The 22,098-nt window shown below is 32.4% G+C and overlaps 1 protein-coding gene across 2 annotated transcripts in view; it reads right to left on the bottom strand.

Moving 5' to 3' along the window:
• LOC117325847 (nuclear distribution protein nudE homolog 1-like) overlaps window positions 1–18,346 on the bottom strand; it is a 31,884-nt gene extending 13,538 nt beyond the window's left edge. For both annotated transcript variants that reach the window (XM_033882353.1, XM_033882345.1), the window contains exons 1-6: window positions 17,787–18,346; window positions 17,109–17,262; window positions 6,365–6,513; window positions 6,035–6,080; window positions 3,283–3,373; window positions 2,160–2,372 (exon numbers count right to left, since the gene is read on the bottom strand). In XM_033882353.1, coding sequence (XP_033738244.1) covers window positions 2,160–2,372; window positions 3,283–3,373; window positions 6,035–6,080; window positions 6,365–6,513; window positions 17,109–17,262; window positions 17,787–17,866 — 733 coding nt within the window. In that variant the 5' untranslated portion in view covers window positions 17,867–18,346. The remainder of the gene's footprint in view (window positions 1–2,159; window positions 2,373–3,282; window positions 3,374–6,034; window positions 6,081–6,364; window positions 6,514–17,108; window positions 17,263–17,786) is intronic.
• Between the last annotated feature and the right edge of the window lie 3,752 nt (window positions 18,347–22,098).

Consider the following 22,098-nt stretch of genomic DNA (forward strand, 5'->3'; position numbering starts at 1 on the left):
AGACTAAACCCAAATATGTACAGACTTGTCAGACTATATGTACAGACTTGTCAGACTAAACCTAAATATGTACAGACTTGTCAGACTATATGTACAGACTTGTCAGACTAAACCTAAATATGTACAGACTTGTCAGACTATATGTACAGACTTGTCAGACTATATGTACAAACTTGTCAGACTAAACCTAAATATGTACAGACTTGTCAGACTATATGTACACACTTGTCAGACTAAACCCAAATATGTACAGACTTGTCAGACTATATGTACACACTTGTCAGACTAAACCCAAATATGTACAGACTTGTCAGACTATATGTACACACTTGTCAGACTAAACCCAAATATGTACAGACTTGTCAGACTATATGTACACACTTGTCAGACTAAACCCAAATATGTACAGACTTGTCAGACTATATGTACAAACTTGTCAGACTAAACCTAAATATGTACAGACTTGTCAGACTATATGTACACACTTGTCAGACTAAACCCAAATATGTACAGACTTGTCAGACTATATGTACACACTTGTCAGACTAAACCCAAATATGTACTGACTTGTCAGACTAAACCCAAATATGTACAGACTTGTCAGACTATATGTACAGACTTGTCAGACTAAACCTAAATATGTACAGACTTGTCAGACTATATGTACAGACTTGTCAGACTAAACCTAAATATGTACAGACTTGTCAGAATATATGTACACACTTGTCAGACTAAACCCAAATATGTACAGACTTGTCAGACTATATGTACAGACTTGTCAGACTATATGTACAGACTTGTCAGACTATATGTACAGACTTGTCAGACTAAACCTAAATATGTACAGACTTGTCAGACTATATGTACAGACTTGTCAGACTATATGTACAGACTTGTCAGACTATATGTACAGACTTGTCAGACTAAACCCCAATGGTTACGATAGCAGCTTTACTCCTATGACTTATATGAACCTCTATTTAGTGACTAAATTTATTTCCTATCATCACTATACACAGTGCCATTACTGAATATATTCATCTAATACAACCCTGTCCAATCCAGAAAGAAAAAAAAAAAGCAAGACAATTTACCTAATTGAACCAATGCCCTAAGTATTAAATGGCAGAGTCAAGTAGTGTAGGAGATCTAGCTTGGACAATAAAATGCATGGAAGGACGGACCAATGCAAAAACTATAACAACCACCCCCCACCCAACCAGTACAAACATGATCCAATGTTCTATCATTATTACAAATAATTGATATCTAAATGTTGTTAAATACTTGACGTAAACTTCATATATTCTACTGGCTCATTACTACAACATATTCAAAAAGGGTAATTTCTGATACTGATTACCTCCCTTGGAAGAATTCTTGCACTAATAAAGTTTTTTACCTTTTGGTGTTTAATAGTGGTCGGAACACTTCTGATCGAAAAATAAAACTGTTAATTTGGATATAAACTATTCTGACATTAAAATGAATTCTTTTGTTTTGTGTTTATACTGAAGCTGGATACAGTCACATGACACAAGTAAAGCATATATAGGCAATTCATCAGACAAGGTAAAATGTTAATCACCAACAAAGGTATGTTAGTTAAATATTGCTGATCATAACGCTATCTCATCAGAGTATAACAGCATCACAGAGAAAAGCAATGGAATTCAACCATATCCACATGCAAATGATATTGCTTCATCCCAAATATTTTCATGATATGAATTGATCTGATATGAGGGTGGATGTGGGGAAAAAACTGTAATCCACTTGCAAACCCCATGCAATAAGTTGCCTTTATATCCTTTTAATTAGAATTCTAGTCCTGTGGGGACCATCAAAACCTATATAGTGTTAGCCATACATAGCCCCTACCCCCAAACTCCATGTCTTACTGAACACCCTGGAACTGTAGGATTTCAAACAACTATACTGAGGCTTTTCACCTCCACAAACCCCCCCCCCCCCCAAATATATGTTGGGCAGCTGTAAGCCTTAAGAATATGTGAACAGTAAATCTCCCTCCATCCATCCACCACCCTCCCCCCCATTAAAGAAACCAATGTGCTCTATACACTGCTTATACAGAGAACCCTTACTTATACTGTCCCTAGGATTGTAAGAGTTACTGAGAATCCTTGTAAGATGCGTACGTTTTAGATTGGGAGTTGAGGCTATGAACTGGGAGCCCATGTAACCACTGTCAACGAGCTTGTTGGAGCTGTCTGTCGGTGTGTTGTTAGCTGTAGAGCCAGGTGATGGGGTCAGTGATGACTTAGTTCCATCTGGTGACTCTGGCTCCTTAAGTGACTGTTCTTTTAATGATGGTTTCTTCACCGTGACAACATCAAGTTCTTGGCGAAGATCTGGATAACATAGATACAAATTTTTAAAAAGGTTAAAGATTTAGGTATTTCCAATGATTATTTAGAATTATTCTGATGCCAGACTGGTTCTAGTTCTATGAATTTTGACAAAATGAAGATTTATTATATTAAAATTCACTATAACTAAATGATCTACTAGACTTTTTGTTGTTTTTGTTTGAATTAATTTGATGGTTACAGATTTCCATTAGTTATAACTTCAGATATACAATTAAGGCTTCTAATTTAAATTATGATTAATTTTCAAACAAACCATGATCATGATTTAGTATATCATATAAATACAATCACAAACCACGATCATGATTTAGTATATCATATAAATACAATCACAAACCACGATCATGATTTAGTATATCATATAAATACAATCACAAACCACGATCATGATTTAGTGTATTCTATAAATAGAAGCACAAACCATGATCATGATTTAGTATATCATATAAATACAATCACAAACCACGATCATGATTTAGTGTATTCTATAAATAGAAGCACAAACCATGATCATGATTTAGTATATCATATAAATAGAATCACAAATCATGATCATGATTTAGTGTATTCTATAAATAAAAGCACAAAACACGATCATAGTTTAGTGTATTATATAAATAGAAGCACAAACCACGATCGTGATTTAGTGTATTCTATAAATAGATTTAGGATTTTTTTGCTGTGTCTTCATATTTTGACAGTACATTAAACATTTTATAGGTATGGAATTTTTCCTTGAGAGTAGACTTGGATATGATTTAGATCATTCAAATTCATGGGAATCAAAAATTGAAGAAAGCCTCATGTTAACCTTAGGTTAAAACATTCTGCAAATCTCTATGCAAATGAAAACCATCACAAGGTCATTAGAACATCTAACTATACAAACCCCTGGCTTCATCCTTGAGCCTCTGAACAGTATCTCCGAGGTTTTCCTTCTCATCCAGTTCATTCTCGAGGAAGGCATTTCTCTCTATTGCCTATAACATAACACAGTATTTACTGACCATACAGGACACATACACCTCTACATTACGATGGATTTAAGTAAGGTGAATCACAGTAGTTAGTATTGATTTTCTGTGCTCCATTACACATGATATTAGTTGAAACAAGGTTTTTTAATTGGTAACTGATTAGTTACATCAAGCACTTTATCAATGTCAAAATAGAAAACCAACTGTTTACTACGGTAAACCTCCGGTTAGTTCGAACAAAATTAAATAAATATTGATGAACCCGTTCGAATTATTCGAAATTATGCTTCAGAAAATAAGCGTGAGTTCGAACTATTTGAGTCAATATCGGCGAAAATCTCTGCAGAGTAAAATCATGAGACACAAACACATCCATCGTAAATCTGATACGTAACAACGGCGGCCTGAACAATGGCACATTTATAAGTAAGTAAAATGATAGTATTTTATTTAATTCAATGTTATTTGATCGTTAAACGTTCTTCATTTCGCGATAATTACGCGAAGCCGCTCGGGCAATGCGTAGCTACAGTAGGCCCCAAAACAGTACAGTACAAGTTTCATTTGTGACACAAAAGTTAAACATTTGTACAGTATAATCTTTGCATGGTTATATTTTTTATCTGAATCAGAAACTATCGCTATATTATTTTAATAAATGGTCTCTTAAATACATCAAAAGCAGTCTACATAACCTGTTGCGTTTACGAAAGCACTACTGTAAAAATAGGCGATATATGTTGGTAAAATTAGGTCAGAACATCAACATGTCTGCTTTTAAATATGCCCAGTCGTATTATCTACCAAACATAGTTGATACCTGCAAAATTATCCATCACTAATTGGGACACCTGTGGATTGTTTTGACTGGATATGAATGCTTTTCACATCACTCAGCACGATCGGGCAGCCGATCCTTTCAACTTTACCGCAAGCGACACCTCGCGTGGTCTGCTTACCTAGCGTGAGGTCGCAGGTTTTCAGGTAATACCTTGATTGGCAATACTTAAGAGATGTCCAGTCACAATTAAATAATCATAATGCTAAGTTAACACTAGTTATATGTGAAAATACACTGACGATTTCTTAGTTCGCCATACAGCGCGAATACAAATATCGCATGTTATTTATACATTGTCGGGGCCTAAATTTGCAATCGGCTGTCTCGTGCGTGGTGTATTTTGCAATGTAACAAAAACTGAATTAATATGTGGCATATATTAAATCACAGACGCATTCTAATGATCACGCATACAATCTAATAACCTAAACGTGCTTGTTGATCAAATTTAAATCTTGGCATTTTTTCTGGGCCGGTCATTGGGGCCGGGTCGTTGCGAGCTTTCAATGGAGTTTGCCAAAAAAAAATCTTACTTTACATTCTTCATTTGACAAGTTCGAACTATCTGAAATGGTATCAGTTATAAACAGCCATAGTTCGAACTATTACTAGCTAATGAATTATTGTTTTTCTAGAAAAAATGTGTGTTCGAACTATCCGCGTGTTCGAAATTAATCGGAGGTTTACCGTAGTAATAATGATCACTGTGATAGATATTGTTGAATGTTCTACTATGTATAATGAGGACAAAGGTTAGGAATGATGTTTTAACAAAAGGAAATACAAAATGTACAAAGTGATGTGAATTATTAGAATATGGGATCTCACATGAAGGGTAATAAAAAAGAAAAATATTATAATTAAAGTATGTAATTAAATACCAGTATACAGTCAAATCTCTATTAAGCGACCACTCATGGGAAGTTGAAAATGGAGAGTGGTCTCTTAATAGAGATTGTATCTTAGATTTGATAAATGTTCGTAAGCTTTCTATTCACTTTATAAATTGGCAATAATGATTAATGATATGATACATATGAAAAATGTACCATCCATTTGAACAAAACAAATTTGTTTGCTTTTTTTTATTCATTTTTCATTATTATAATTACATATTTTATTGGTTAATTAGTCTAAAGATTACTTTCCTATGCCTGTTTTTAATTCCTGAAATCTTGGTTCGGACATCCGCCCCAATTATTAGTTACGTTACTGCATTTCTAACTTCATAAACGGCAACTTTTTCACTAGCAAATATGTTTTAATTTCTCAAAAACGATAACAAATCACGATTTAACAGTAAGTTGGCTGTTTATGCATTTCTTAATTATTATATTTCTCATGCAAAATTATTTTATGAGTCAAATCGTCAGAATTCTTGACCATCTCTTCACCTCCTCTCCCCTCCTTTTTCACGAAAAGTAAAACTGCTTGGTGTTATCAAGGAGAAAATGGTAATGGAAGGCATTCTGGAGACTTCTGGTCGCTTGTTAAGAGAGTTTTTGTTATCACTGGAATAAAAACTTGCAGACGCTGGTCGCATAAACAGAGGGTCGCTTAATAGAGTTAGAATATATAGGGAAAACGCTCAAGAGTAATTGAAATGGTCGCTTAGAACAGAGAGTCGCTTAACAGAGATGGTCGACAGTACATATATGTATTGTATACGTAGTAAATACAATATATTAACAATAATAGAGTAACATTACTGTTTATTGGTGCTTTTTCTAGGTCAGCTTCTTAAGAATTTCAATACCAGGTATTTATATCTGAATGTTATCGCCTTTGGTTAATGTCAATACCTAATAGAATAGCCATCTTACCTGATTCAATCTTTGCTCAAAGTCCTCTAATGAAACCACTGTTGCTCTGAAAATACATTTACCAAGTACATGTACATGCATTTGATATCTTGATAATCACATACAACAAAGCAATGAGTGAATGATGGATTTCTTGTTAATTCCTCAAAATCAATATATTGACCTGTTCTTTTATACAGCATGTTGTAATATAATGATAGATATGTAAACTACTGTATATTATGAAATCTGAACCCTTGAAATATGCCTGTTATCTCAGGGAGTTCAAACAAAACCTTTCTTATTAATAGAACTGTAAACGCTGATGAATTTGTATAGAAATTCACTAACCTCTTGGTGCGTTCCAAGTCATCGTTGGACTGCTCCAGTTCACGGATATACTTCTGCAGCTCATCCTTGTAAGCTGTCACCTGAGCTAGGTCATCCTCTAGCTCTGTCTGCTTCCTGTAGGAATTGGACTGGATCATTTCCAGCTTTTCCTGTAATACAATGACAGTGTCAAATACACCAGGGAAATTCAGTGTGTTAGTAGTTTACTACTCTTAAATAGAAGATGTAGAAAATGTCCATAAGACAAAAATGTCCTCTTTCCTGTACAAATCAGTATCATTGTATCTTATATACATTTGTAGTTAAAGCGACCTTGACCTTGGAATCCTGAAACACAAATTCATAAAGTTTTCATAAATGATCTATGTAAAATCTTTATAACAAGAGTTGTCAGAAGGCAACATATCTCACCAAGTGGGTTGAAATTTGGAATTAGTGTTTTAATGAAGGTCAAAAGATCTCCAAGTCAAGGTCAACAGGTCTGCAAATGCAGTACCAATGGAAAGGTCTTGTCACAAGGAACACACATGTCTAATACCTCAGCTGTATCCACATTAGTATTGACACAACACTGATTGTTTTATAACAGAATTAACCTATCATGCTAGTTGTCTACGGAGGATGCCAATGTCAGGAGTATAGCAACAGCTCAGGTCCCCTGGACTTCATTCCGTCAAGCTAAAAATTTCAGTGAAATGAAGTTTGTACTGCATGTACAAGCTACAGCAAACAAGCATATTAGTAATTTAGTATTGGTTAATTGCTACCAGCACCGCTAGCTACTGGTCGTGTATAAGTGTCTGAAGTTTATATCCTGACCCTCATACTTATCCAATATATTATATATAATTCTGACTGTAAATAAGAGCCTGCGGCATACTGAAAATCCCTCAAAGGAAGCTGTAAGAGCACTGAAAAGGATTTTCTAAACAAGAGATTGACCAGGGAGATCTTGTCACCCATGGCCACCATCGTATGACCTTTATTGGATCTTTGTAAGACTGTTTTTATTGCTGCTTTTCTGTTCTTCTTCTTGATCATTTGACTATCTTGTTTTCAGATCAGTCTCAAAATGGGACATGTACAATTTCAGACCAAAGGGAAACTGTAGGTGAGATTTGAGAAAGATCCATGAAGAACTTTCAGAGAATCGGTGATAACAAACTTCAACCTATCAAAATTGAAAATGGTCTCCAAAGTGTCGGTCAGTCTCAAAATTCAATATGAACAAATAAGAACCATGGGTAGGGAGAGTTGAACCCCTCATCGATCACCATGGATCTTCACCTGATATTATGTGGCCAGCACTCTAACTGACTGAGCTGCAATGCCCTTTAACACTGTGTGAAGTTTGATCAAAATCACTTGAGGAACTTAGGTGTTTAAGTATGTAGAGAAAAGCCACAGCTCTAACTGATGCTGTTATGTAATACAGGTATATCAATCTAAACTTAAAAGACAATGCCATTGCAGGTACAGGGGTACATGTACATGCATATATATGAATTATTATGCATGAAAGAATCTATTAAATGTGTAATGGTGTTGAGTTTGAGGTTCCTCAATCATCCTATACAGATGAAACAATATTAATGCTTTCCTTTGTTTTAATATGTGCTTTGAATTGGTAATATCGAATAGTAGTAAATAAATGTAAATATCATATACATGTACATGTCTTTCTGATCCGTTAAACATCTTCTTTGGACAAACAAATAGGGAGTCTATCTATATAAGCCTGTACGTAATTCATAGTGCAAAACATGCTATCTATATAGGCCTGTACACGTGTAGTATATACAGTGTAAAACTGTGAGAAAAGGTCAATCTGTCGTCACATGTTTAACATCTGATGAATTATACAATACATAAGTGTCTGATGAATCACTGCTAGATCAAACCACAGATAGTTTTTGTATACATTTTCAAAAAGAAATTCAATTACTTGTATGCATGCATCCATACACATATAGTTTTCTGAATCTATTATGAAACTGAAATTTTATGACACATTTTCTAATATTCATGCATAACTGAAGTCTAAATCATAATTGATATGAACTTCAGAATTTAGTAGTAGTTATATTGTGTTCATGTATACTACGTACAAGTGTTATGTATATGTATACTACGTACAAGTGTTATATACATGTATACTATGTACAAGTGTTATATACATGTATACTACGTACAAGTGTTATATACATGTATTACTACGTACAAGTGTTATATACATGTATACTACGTACAAGTGTTATGTACATGTATACTATGTACAAGTGTTATGTATATGTATACTACATACAAGTGTTATATACATGTATACTATGTACAAGTGTTATGTATATGTATACTACATACAAGTGTTATATACATGTATACTATATATGTACAAGTGTTATATACATGTATACTATGTACAAGTGTTATATATATACATGTATTACTACGTACAAGTGTTATGTACATGTATACTACGTACAAGTGTTATGTACAGGTATACTACGTACAAATGTTATGTACAGGTATATATATACGTACAAGTGTTATATACATGTATACTATGTACAAGTGTTATATACATGTATACTATACGTAGTATGTACAAGTGTTATATACATGTATACTATGTACAAGTGTTATATACATGTATACTATGTACAAGTGTTATATACATTTATACTATATGTACAAGTGTTATATACATGTATACTATGTACAAGTGTTATGTACATGTATACTACGTACAAGTGTTATGTACATGTATACTACGTACAAGTGTTATATACATGTATACTACGTACAAGTGTTATATACATGTATTACTACGTACAAATGTTATATACATGTATACTATATGTACAAGTGTTATATACATGTATTACTACGTACAAATGTTATATACATGTATACTATACGTACAAGTGTTATATACATGTATTACTACGTACAAATGTTATATACATGTATACTATATGTACAAGTGTTATATACATGTATATTATGTACAAGTGTTATATACATGTATACTACATACAAGTGTTATATACATGTATACTATGTACAAGTGTTATATACATGTATACTACATACAAGTGTTATATACAGGTATACTATGTACAAGTGTTATATACATGTATACTACATACAAGTGTTATATACATGTATACTATGTACAAGTGTTATATACATGTATACTATGTACAAGTGTTATATACATGTATACTATGTACAAGTGTTATATACATGTATACTATGTAGTATGTACAAGTGTTATATACATGTATACTATGTACAAGTGTTATGTACATGTATACTATGTACAAGTGTTATGTACAGGTATATACGTACAAGTGTTGTATACATGTATACAGTACTAAGTACAAGTGTTATGTACATGTATACTATGTACAAGTGTTGTATACATGTATACTATGTACAAGTGTTATGTACATGTATACTATGTACAAGTGTTATATATACATGTATATTATGTACAAGTGTTATATACATGTATACTACATACAAGTGTTATATACAGGTATATACTATGTACAAGTGTTATATACATGTATACTACATACAAGTGTTATATACAGGTATATACTATGTACAAGTGTTATATACATGTATACTATGTACAAGTGTTATATACATGTGTATTATGTACAAGTGTTATATACATGTATACTACATACAAGTGTTATGTACATGTATACTACATTACAAGTGTTATATACATGTATACTATGTACAAGTGTTATATACATGTATACTACATACAAGTGTTATATATACATGTATACTACGTACAAGTGTTATATACATGTATACTATGTACCAGTGTTATGTACATGTATACTATGTACCAGTGTTATGTACATGTATATACGACAAGTTGTATAATGTATACTCGTACCAGTGTTATATACATGTATACTATGTACCAGTGTTATATACATGTATACTATGTATAAGTGTTATATACATGTATACTGTATACTATGTACCAGTGTTATATACATGTATACTGTATACTATGTACAAGTGTTATATACATGTATACTGTATACTATGTACAAGTGTTATATACATGTATACTATGTACAAGTGTTATATACATGTATACTACATACAAGTGTTATATACATGTATACTATGTACAAGTGTTATATACATGTACACAACTTAACATATATGTAATCCACTTATATTACTAAATTTCATGAATGTATCATGTATGCCAGTATGACCGCATTCAATTTTCTATAATTGCAAAGTATAATTGTATTAATTGAAAGGATTTGTAGTTCATTCATGCCTTCCTAATTTCTGAGTACATCATAAGAAGCTGGGAAATAAAGCATTGGATACGTACTTGACCTGTATTAGAATGATTTTTAATATTTGAATCATGAAAATACAAACGACTACCAGTAAAATATACCAAAATCACATCAAACTATTTCATACCACTATAAATAATACACCATGCAGGAATAATTTCTGAGGATCATTAATTTATTGTTTGTCAAGAGTTTCTGTGACTGATGATTTATTACTATTTACTTATAGGTGCATTGCACATATAATTAGTCAAAATTCAACTGTATTAGGACATATGTGATAAACAGAGAATTATCAACTATGATATAATATAGAGAATTCTCTTTATGTCATAATATAGCTAATCATTGATTGACTAGCAATGCAAAGCATCTGAATACATGTGATCGACTTGGATATTCTTTTCATTATATTGTCACAAATTTTAAAGCTGATAAAAAAAACTGATGTTATAAATTATCTGCAAATATATTGTACATGTACATTATTTATGTACATGTATGTACAAATTATTAAATTGTTTCCCCTTAAATCCTATCTAATAATCCAGAGTTGTATATATATGCATACCAGATAAATATGCATACAGTGACCTTTCAAAGGTGTCATTATTAATTCACCAGGTAATTTACAATTCATAAACATTGTTTAATAGGCGGCTGGCCTAGGTCATCTCAGTGTGCATTTGGAGCCGATATTATACTTAACCAATATGACAGTAGTGTATTAAGGAAACATATGCTACTTCACTGTAACAAGAACCTTCTTTCCAAAAGAGTTCCAGCTGGCTTAGAAACTTATAATGTAAAATATCTTTTATGTGTGATCATGAATTTGTTATATTGATGATATATATAACAGGAAAATACTTCAGTCAATACAAATTTGTTGTAAGCTTACACATTTCTTTTTTTAATATGTAACAGAGATACTGTAATTCTGTAAGGGGAAACTTAAATGGCTGATGTACATATATATTGTAAATCGTGTAACATTATTACGGCCAGATTATCTCATGCAGATAAATTATATATGTATTACTCAGCTTGTATTTTATGAAACGTTTGTTATGCAATCTCTTATACAATTCCGATGTTGTGATTTTCATAATTATATATATATAACTTGATACTATCGCCACCCTTGTTATATCGCCATCACTACTGTGGACAAAAGGTGGAGTATTGTGTGGGTATATACAGACTAATAAAACATTTAGATTATCTAACATGTGATGTATTGTGGTATCACCATATATCTCTGATGTGTGATCTGGTCTGTCAACTAAAGCTTGTCAAATGAACTTTAATATTCAAGAACAAATTTGTATATAAATAGATCAATGGGAATATGAAATTTCAAGAATGGAAAAACAACTTTGTTTATACAACAGGTGTACATTAAGATATCTGCATGTATATGACCTATTGTAAAGTAACTGAAGTCTGTGTACTTATATAACACTGGTACATGCACCAAATGTAGCCCTGTTTTTGTGTGGAGACACAAACAAATTAAATTGAATTTACAGATCCCATTCTTCAGGGGTGATATTCTTCTCATATGGCTGAATTCCTTTAGAAATGCTTACATTTGTTTGAACTGGAGCTACTTTTGTTACAGCTAACTGTCATGTTATCATTGTGACTATTTCACACTCATAAATTAGTACAATCAAATTTAGAAACAGGCAAATCATAAGATATTCAAAATTGTAATGTATACAAGTTTTAGATGGTTGTGACATAACAATTTCACCTGACACGACAAAATTCTGGACAGCTGACAGGCAGATGCTTAATATGCAAAATTTGAAGTTGAATGAAGATATTAAACAAAATGTAGGCAGAAAATTGTATAGTCATGCATTACAGATGATGCACTATTTCACAGAAAATTGTCAAGTTGTCTGTTGGATCTATTCACTTTTACACAGGGACAAATTCCAACATATAATTTGCTGTACATCTTAACAACTTCACACATATACAGCTTCTGTCAAGATTGTTTAAACCCTAGGCCTTATTTGACTAATTGTAAGACTGGTAAAATCTAACATAAATACCACATACGGCACCAATAACTGCCTGTTTATATCACCTACCTGGTATACGTACATTATATACACATATAGAGTGTAATGACATAACACTATATTGTGAAATGGAATGAATAGTGCCACAAGACCACCTTTGTAATAATTTCACTTTGTTCACAAAAACATATATCTAACCTTCTCTCTTACAATGCATTTTTTTCACTACATTGACCTTTGACCTGTATGTCAAGGTCACACCGCACTTTGTCAGTGGAGTGATAAAGGTATACAGCAACTGCCATTAGAATATTTTTTTATGGTTTAAATGTTATTACTACTTTATAAGAAATTACTACAAATAGCTTTGAGTACATTTGAGCCTGAAATTATGGTCAAAGAGATGGAATATGAGTGCAATGAATAGTACAGTATTGCATTGAATATCAGCTTTAGGTAATTACTTGTATACTGCAAGTTTTGTCAATTTAATTTCAAAAGTTAAGAAGTTATAATTATAGCCCAGACAAAATTCACACACTTAATTGACCTCTTACTTTGAGGTCAAGGTCACAACGATCCAATGTCAGTGCAATACACTTTCAGTTTGTCAGCAGATGATTAAGGTATACAGCAATTTTCATTAAGATGTCCTTAACGCTTAAAAAGTTTAATTATTGACAAAAACTGTTGGAAATGAATACTAATTATTTGACCTTTGACCTTGAGTTCAAGGTAACAGTGACCTACAGAAGTGCATGTAATCTTTAGAGGATGCAGCTATGCTACAAGTTTCATCAACATATCTTCAAATATGTAGAAAGTTCGACCTGGACAAGAAAAAAATTGCACTTGCTTGATCTTGAGGTCAAGCTCACAGTTAGACAACCAGGGCATCCAGTAGACCCTTGAGAGTATGTTTTTGACGCTCCAAATTGAGATCTGACTCTTGGGTTTGGAGGGACATGTCTATTTGACATATTTTTTACCCTTCAGATTTCTGAGAAAAGGGGATTTGACTTCTGAAATTGCTAAAAGTCAAGGTTCAACTGAATGCCCTGGACAACTGCAGTGCACGTGCACTGACATCCACTTTAGATAATACAATTATGCTAAAATTTTCATCAAGATATCTTCATCATTTCAGAAGTTATGGCCCAGACAAGAAATTATATTAGAAACAGATATCTAGAAGAACAGGCCTAGGTACACTGATACAATATATCTCCCTTTAATTGGAAGGGGAACAAATAATGAAAAATGTATTGTCCAAGTATAAATTCTAAAGAGAAAAGATTAAAGACTTGCAGCTTATTTGCTCATGAATTTGAATAATATTAATGTGATAAACAAAACATTTCATTGACATCAATATTATATTTTTTGGATTTGTTAAATAATTTGACAATGTCACATGTATCAAAAGTCATATATGAGATTCTCAATATCTACCAATGAATCCTGTAACATTTATATATGTATGCATAGCTTTAATTTTCCATCCCTTCCATAATAAAGACCAATATAATTTATGATGACAAATATAAATACACAGATATACCATATGTTTGATATATATATACCAGTAGGCTACTCTGCTAGGGCAAATGGCCATGGGTAAATATGGATTTTACAACTGAAGGCAAATATTTAACTGGGTGAAAAATTTCTTGTTACATATTGAGATAGATCAACTCATAGCATATGTATAATGATTTTGATAATGTTTGGTTGGTAGCAGAATAACAATAACAGTACATGTTTGTCAATCTAAGTAGAGGTGTAACAGTGATTTCTGTAGTAAGAAATATATAGTGAACACAAATAACATGTTGGACAAGACCTGCTGATCTATATTCAGATCATCCATTAAAATGTTAATAAGATGGCCATGGTTATAGTTTACATACTATAAACAGCAGATACACATCTATCAATCAGGTTCTGGATAAGATCAAATCTTTGACCTTTCTGTAAACTTTAATATCAAACACGTTTTAACAATCTTGAAATAGTCATTGAGTCTACCGAGTCTACCGATCACAATATATATAGTCCATTGTCAGTGCAAGTACTAAAGTCTAATTTATTAAAACTGAGTACAATTTATTTTAAACTTTTTAGTATATTGAATGTAATTATATTAACCCTTATACCTAAAAATGTAATGCAGGACATATAGAACCTTACCATGATCAATAATTTAGTAAACATTAACTGGGATATTGCCTGTATCAATTGCATAACCGATTAAATTAAAACTATTATACAATGTGTAAGATCCAATTTAAAGGTTATCTTCCGTTCAAGTACGTGTACATTGTATATATACAAGGTACACATAAGGCAGATTAACCGAGTCAGTACACACGTACAATGGATTACATTAAGTCTATCGGATTATACAGAAACATATGGTTTCACACACCAGTACACTTTATTTTCACAGGCCTTGGGCACCCAAGTACGGTTCTTATAGTATATCAGATAGCCTCATAACATAGATCAACAGAAAAACTTTTGAGGATACAATGTACGTGTTGGTGCATGAAGATGTTTACAAACATTTGAAATTAAAACATACATAAATGTGTATATACAGGTTGGCAAAGATTCAGATTATGCATGACTATCAAATTAAAATTCATGGCAAGGTTATACTGCATTTCATATTTCAGAGTAAGCCTCCAGGCAGATTATGAAAAATTCTACCAGAGTGACCTATAATAATAGGTATACAGTATATTCATAGCAAATATAGAATTGTTTTACTGGCTGATGAGATAAAACTGGCTGAGATAAATTCTTCTAACCATGGGCATGAAACTGAGGTCCAAATTGTACACCCTTGAAAGTTTATTAAGTATATGACATTTTGTGGACAACTAAATATTAAGTATATGACATTTTGTGGACAACTAAAAGTAAAAAGAGCCAATTATAGAATGTACGTATAATACAGCAGAAGTATAACAGGCTGATATTGCAAATTTCCATATATACAATTTACAAGTTAAATGATATTCCTATGAATGAAAGTCCCACAAAGAAAATATACTTGTATAACATGACCAAGTCATCAGGTGTCAACATGGCTGGTAAAATTATCCCGATTACTATATCATTCATGATGTACGTACTAACACTAGCATATTATCATTTGATTTGCAATAATTTGGATCTTCCTATATACATACACATGTATCAGTCAAAGTTTCAGTATTTACAGCAAGTCATGATCATCGGCCAATCCCTCCCTAAACATTATATCAAATTAGATTCATTAGTGACCATACACGGCCAACATTTCGAATGTTGTCAATGACATATCCCCGACATAATAATTAGTTATATTTAGAAAGCTATGCAGTCACAATGTCTTTAATGAATCTGGCAGCGTAACTTGTAAATCATATAATAGATTATTTTTTAAGAAAAATTAGTATGGTTCAACAATTTATGTAAAATCACAGTACAATAAAACACACTTGAAAATGTCCAAGCAAACAATGCTTTATGAAACATATTTGTATAAATATGGAATTAAGCACACTGATTTATGTACACGATATACATACAAATTTATCAATAATATACTATACGCATGCCAGTGTTTTACACTAATTCTTTCCGAGTAGAATATATACAGCAGATCTACAAATTCTAAAAGATTGGCCCTAGCTTATATAGCCTGCTCCTTTCTGATAAATTACAGCAGGCTGTACCTGCATTTGAGCATGTAGATTTGAATATTTTTTTCACATTTAAATATGGAGCTTCAACTACGTATATACATGCATAACAATTTTATGGACATTATATATATAGCTGTATTTAGGATGGTCTAGCTAACTACAATCTCACACTGCCAGTTTGATGTATACGTAGCTATAGAAATATATATTTATATATATAGAATAAAGTTACAGTTTCCATGTGACGGTAAATAATAATAGAATAAAAAGTTGAACACAGATCTGCTGTCTCCCTAGTATTTTCACGGCTACATCATGCCGCTCTTCAGCCGCGAAAGTTCTAGGGAGACAGCAGATCTGTGTTTGACTTTTTATTCTATTATATATAGATATCTATAGACCAACACAACTTAAAAGTACCCTAATTAGTCCAATGGACTACTCTGTGTGTTGACACATAGATTTTATACACCAGGCGGAGAATAAGAGTTCACACGAAATAATCAAAAAGAGCACATGTTGTATTACCAAATGTACAATGCATAATCATATTTCATACAGAATATGGCATACATAAAGAATTATAACCATCTCAAAGTATTTTGAAAAACACGCTCACTCATTATATTATCCCCCCAATGAATCAATGAAAGGAAATTGAACTTACCCTGAGAGATTCGTTTTCTGTTTGTAACTTAGATCTATCTGAAGTAAGTTCTTTGTTTTTATTTTCAAACTGTTCAAGTTGTGTCTCCAATTCTGCTTCGAGTTCTCTGCTGCTGATCTGGAATTCTTCAAGCTCTTCTCGTGCATCTTCTAGGCTGAAAGAAAATGAAGAACATAATAATATGAAATTAAACCCAAAGACCTGTCTTACGTTAATAGATAAATCTATATTCTCTTCCCTATTATATATAATTAGAGAACAAGTAAAAAAACATGTATGTACTGTAAGGTTTTGAGAGAAACTATTTTTTTTTACTCCACTATATGCAAGCACATCTAAACTAGTAACTCTTTTCAGATCGTGTTTAGTTACTTGATGATCATTGAAGTCTAGACCTAGTAATCATTATATATATTATTGTTTACTTTAGACAATGTTGTTTCACGTACAGATCCTAGTGTGAATTGTCTATATTCATATGTTTAAACCTCTACCTAAGTGATCATTTATTATATATTAATATTGGAGAGTGACGTCCATTATGAAATGGTGGATTTTCTGATAAATAAGATGTTTTACCAATAAATGCCAAGTATATTTACTTATGTTCGTATGTAATAACATTAAATAAGTTCATAATCATCCCACATTTATAGACCCTCCATGAACTGTACTTACTCCTGTTTGAAACGTTCTGCCGTCTGTCGCCAGAATGTTATCTCCTCCTGCGGAGTTGCAAACCTTTTACTGTCATCCATTTTGTATTAATTTGTTTATGTTTGATATAGTAGGCTATATATAGCTAGTATCCTCTAAAATCCTAATTATATTATCCTGGTTTGTATCAACGTGCAACAAAAAATGTTGGTTGTCAAAATCACAACAGTCGAAGAACAATGTTATTTAGCTAACCATTTTTCGAAGATATTAACAAATACTGAGTCGTTTGATACTTCCTCTCCTACTGAAATGTTGAAAACTACTTCAACATTGGCAGAAAGGAGTGTCTAGACGAAGAAAAGAGGTTTGTGTTGATTCGTACTGATGCTGAGCTTGGATGTCAAACACCAAGGCACTTTCTGAGAAAACTGGCGTAATCTAACCACAATTAGTTCATAAATATCAAATGACATATTCACGATTTCATAAAATACATAGTAATTGCTTCAATTATTTCCGACTAGTAACAGAAAATCACATTTTCTTCAGACAGCTCCAAACTGTTTTAGTCCTTCTTTCCGCCCGGAAGTGCATGTACAAATAGAGGTAATCGGGATCAGTTTAATGTTTGTAGATTGAGGCGGGAAATACAAAAGGACCAAGTGCTGTTTGCTCAAAGCGCAAATGGCCTTGCCTCATATTGATAAATGTTTTTATTTTCATTTTAAAAGAAACACCAATAAAGTAAGACGATATGAAACTGCATTTAATAGAGTATAAAAGAACAGGTTGAGAATAAAATACTGTAGCGTGCAGTCTCGCAATATTATTGGTTAATTCCAAGCTAAAAAGAGGTTTCTGATATGATAGACTAACCTCTATCGCCCCTTTATTTAATCAACGCCTGCTACGATTTAACCTCAATTCAGTTTTATCAATGTGAAAGAGGACCATGTTATGGCGGAAATTCTTTTCAAAATATTTAGCAATCGGATAACACACAAAAATACATATCCGCATTTCCGTCGTTCAAAATCACGAACTAATCCATTTGTAACCGTTTAGTAAAGTGCACGTGGTGAATATTTGAAGAAAGCTCAAACAAGATGGCAACTCCGTTGTGTTTAAAAAAAAAACATCAGAAAATTAGTATTGTGTGTATGCATTCAATATAACACTTGAGTGAAGTCATGACATTTCTTTATCAACTGTAAAACCGCAGAGAAACATGTACAGAATAAAGTTTTGGGTTTTAAGTAAATATCGGTATTGGGTTTTAAATAAATATCAGTATATTCTTACTTCAACTTAAAAAAAAATACAAATATTTACTGGCTAAGACCAGAGACATATATAGTGTAGTCTCTGCTAAGACAATTAAGATTCGTATGGCTTAGGATAACTTTTTAGGCCCTCATGTAGTCAAAGGCCAGGGTCATTTTAGCAATCAACCGAAAGTCAGTTTGCGCAAAATATCTTGAGTTATGTATTGCCACACCCAGGTTAGAAGCACACACATTACGGGGTCTTTTCTGACATGTCGGTACTCTAGTTTTTGAAAGATTACGGTAAATATAGAAGCAGCTGAGCTAGTCAACTCTCCCACCTTAGATGGAGAACCTACCATATCATATCATACAACTTAAACTTGAAGTTGTAAGCTTTCCATGTTGGTTACGTTTTAAGTAAAGTAAGAGGCTGAATAGTCTAGCTGTAGTGTCCTTGACAGACATTTGCTGAATTGTTTCTGTAGCTTTACTTTTATATTAATGAATATACATCATTTGGATATACATTACAAGCATGTTATACCACAGACAAAACATGGACTGGTCATGCAGTAATCAATGTGTGTATAGCAGCCATACAACACAGGAACATTGTAATGAGTACACACGTACCATACAACACAGGAACATTGTAATGAGTACACACGTACCATACAACACAGGAACATTGAAATGAGTACACGTGTACCATACAACACAGGAACATTGTAATGAGTACACGTGTACCATACAACACAGGAACATTGTAATGAGTACACGTGTACCATACAACACAGGAACATTGTAATGAGTACACGTGTACCATACAACACAGGAACATTGAAATGAGTACACGTGTACCATACAACACAGGAACATTGTAATGAGTACACGTTTACCATACAACACAGGAACATTGTAATGAGTACACGTGTACCATACAACACAGGAACATTGTAATGAGTACACGTGTACCATACAACACAGGAACATTGAAATGAGTACACGTGTACCATACAACACAGGAACATTGAAATGAGTACACGTGTACCATACAACACAGGAACATTGTAATGGGTACACGTGTACCATACAACACAGGAACATTGTAATGGGTACACGTGTACCATACAACACAGGAACATTGTAATGAGTACACATGTACCATACAACACAGGAACATTGTAATGAGTACACATGCACCTGTGATTGAAAGCATTGGCGACTCCAGACGACAGTGCTTAGATTTTTTTTTATTTTGTTTGAATACATGTATATGGAATCTGTTTGCATCAAAGAACAATTCCGTGATAAGAGATTTTTGCGCCATGTTTTCCATATTGGAAAAAAAAGCATGCACTACATGGATTTCATTACACACTTCCAACCCGTACGATAATGAGGTGCCATTGTACGATTTATTTACTATCTTTATATCAAAACTTCGATTTTTAAGAAATAGGCGATAACGAGTTGCCGTTTTACTATTGTTTTATTTTTTACACCATCTTAATATTGTTGGTATCAAGAATATTTTTATGTCAATAATTCGAATTGTTGATGAAAAAAATATCATTTTTTAAATCATATATTAAAAGAAAAAAAATCGAATCTTTGATATCAAGAAATCATTTTCGCCGTTACTATACAGTGTACCTATTTTCTGATTATTTTTGTTTAAATCAAGATTTTGTTTTTATATGAAATACATCTATAATGCTTGAAGTATTGATATCATCAAATCAATTTTTGATATAAGAATATCTAGAAATGGAAAGATTTCGGGTTTTAGTGAATGTAAGATAATTTCTGAAAAGAGGTATGGCTCATATTGGCCTGTTTCGACCTAACGGTGACCGTTTTCAAAATCAAAAAAAATAAATGTTAAAAACTGAGTTTTTTAATACAAACCTTTAATCTATAACATATAAAAATTCTTATTTGCGAAAAATTTGTTTGTTCATTACAATGGATATTTAATTAAATGAGCGTAAATTTGCATCATCGGGCAATTTGCAACTTTCGAGGGGGGTTTTCCCGCATTCATATCATTTTTTGACATAGAGCGCATCGGAGGACCAACTTTTACAATGTCTTATTTCATTCTATGTACCAAAAGATAACTAAAATCCTATTCTTAAAAAGTGGTCCTCCGATGCACTGGTATCGAAAAAATTGAAAAAACGTAGTTGATAAAATATTTTAATTTCAGCATTAACTAGACTGACTATAATTGATGACATACTGAACTACACATTCCCGTAAGTCCGCATAGCTCATATGGTAGCACCATCTCATATGGTAGAACCATCGCTTAGCAACCTAAAGTTTCGGAGTTCGAATCACCAAGATTTATCTTATTCATATTTTTGTTGTTTCTAAGAATAGTACCATACAATTTCTATGTCGTATTTGAAAGATATTTTAAGCATTAAATGCATATTTAATATAAAATATTTAGTATAAAGATAGAAATTTTTAGATTTTCACTTGGATAAAAAAGAGTGAAATCATAACCGATTAACTCCGTATCATTCAAAGTAAAATATAAATGAACTGCAGCGTCGACAACAGGCATACATGGATGAGAAGTGTAAAATTCGTATTGAACATTTCACTTCAACTTTATTTCATATGGTATCGATGATGATCTATTTTTGGTAATGTGGGAATCACTGAGGTCACGTGATATTTTACCTGTATTTTTAGCCCAGACTATCGCTGCACATGGCCTAGGTCAGGATAAGCGGAAATCGACCATGCCTCTTTGATTTAAAAAAAAATCCAATTAATTATGCCGACATTTTTTTTCTGATGTCAAAATTTGTTAACACATTGTTTTAAAAGAAATCGAATTATTGATATCAAAATGATCGATTTCTGATATATGAAAAAATAATCCTAATATCAAAAATCGAATTCTGGATATCAAAAAGTATGTTTTGATATAAAAAGAAATCAAGAAATGCGTCTCATATACAACCTCGGTGACTGAAACGATATCAATAGGCCTACAAGAATTAAGTAGATACTAGATCTAGAAATCTACTTAATATTTTTTT

The sequence above is a fragment of the Pecten maximus genome, chromosome 1 (assembly GCF_902652985.1).
Source record: "Pecten maximus chromosome 1, xPecMax1.1, whole genome shotgun sequence".
NCBI lineage: Eukaryota > Metazoa > Mollusca > Bivalvia > Pectinida > Pectinidae > Pecten > Pecten maximus.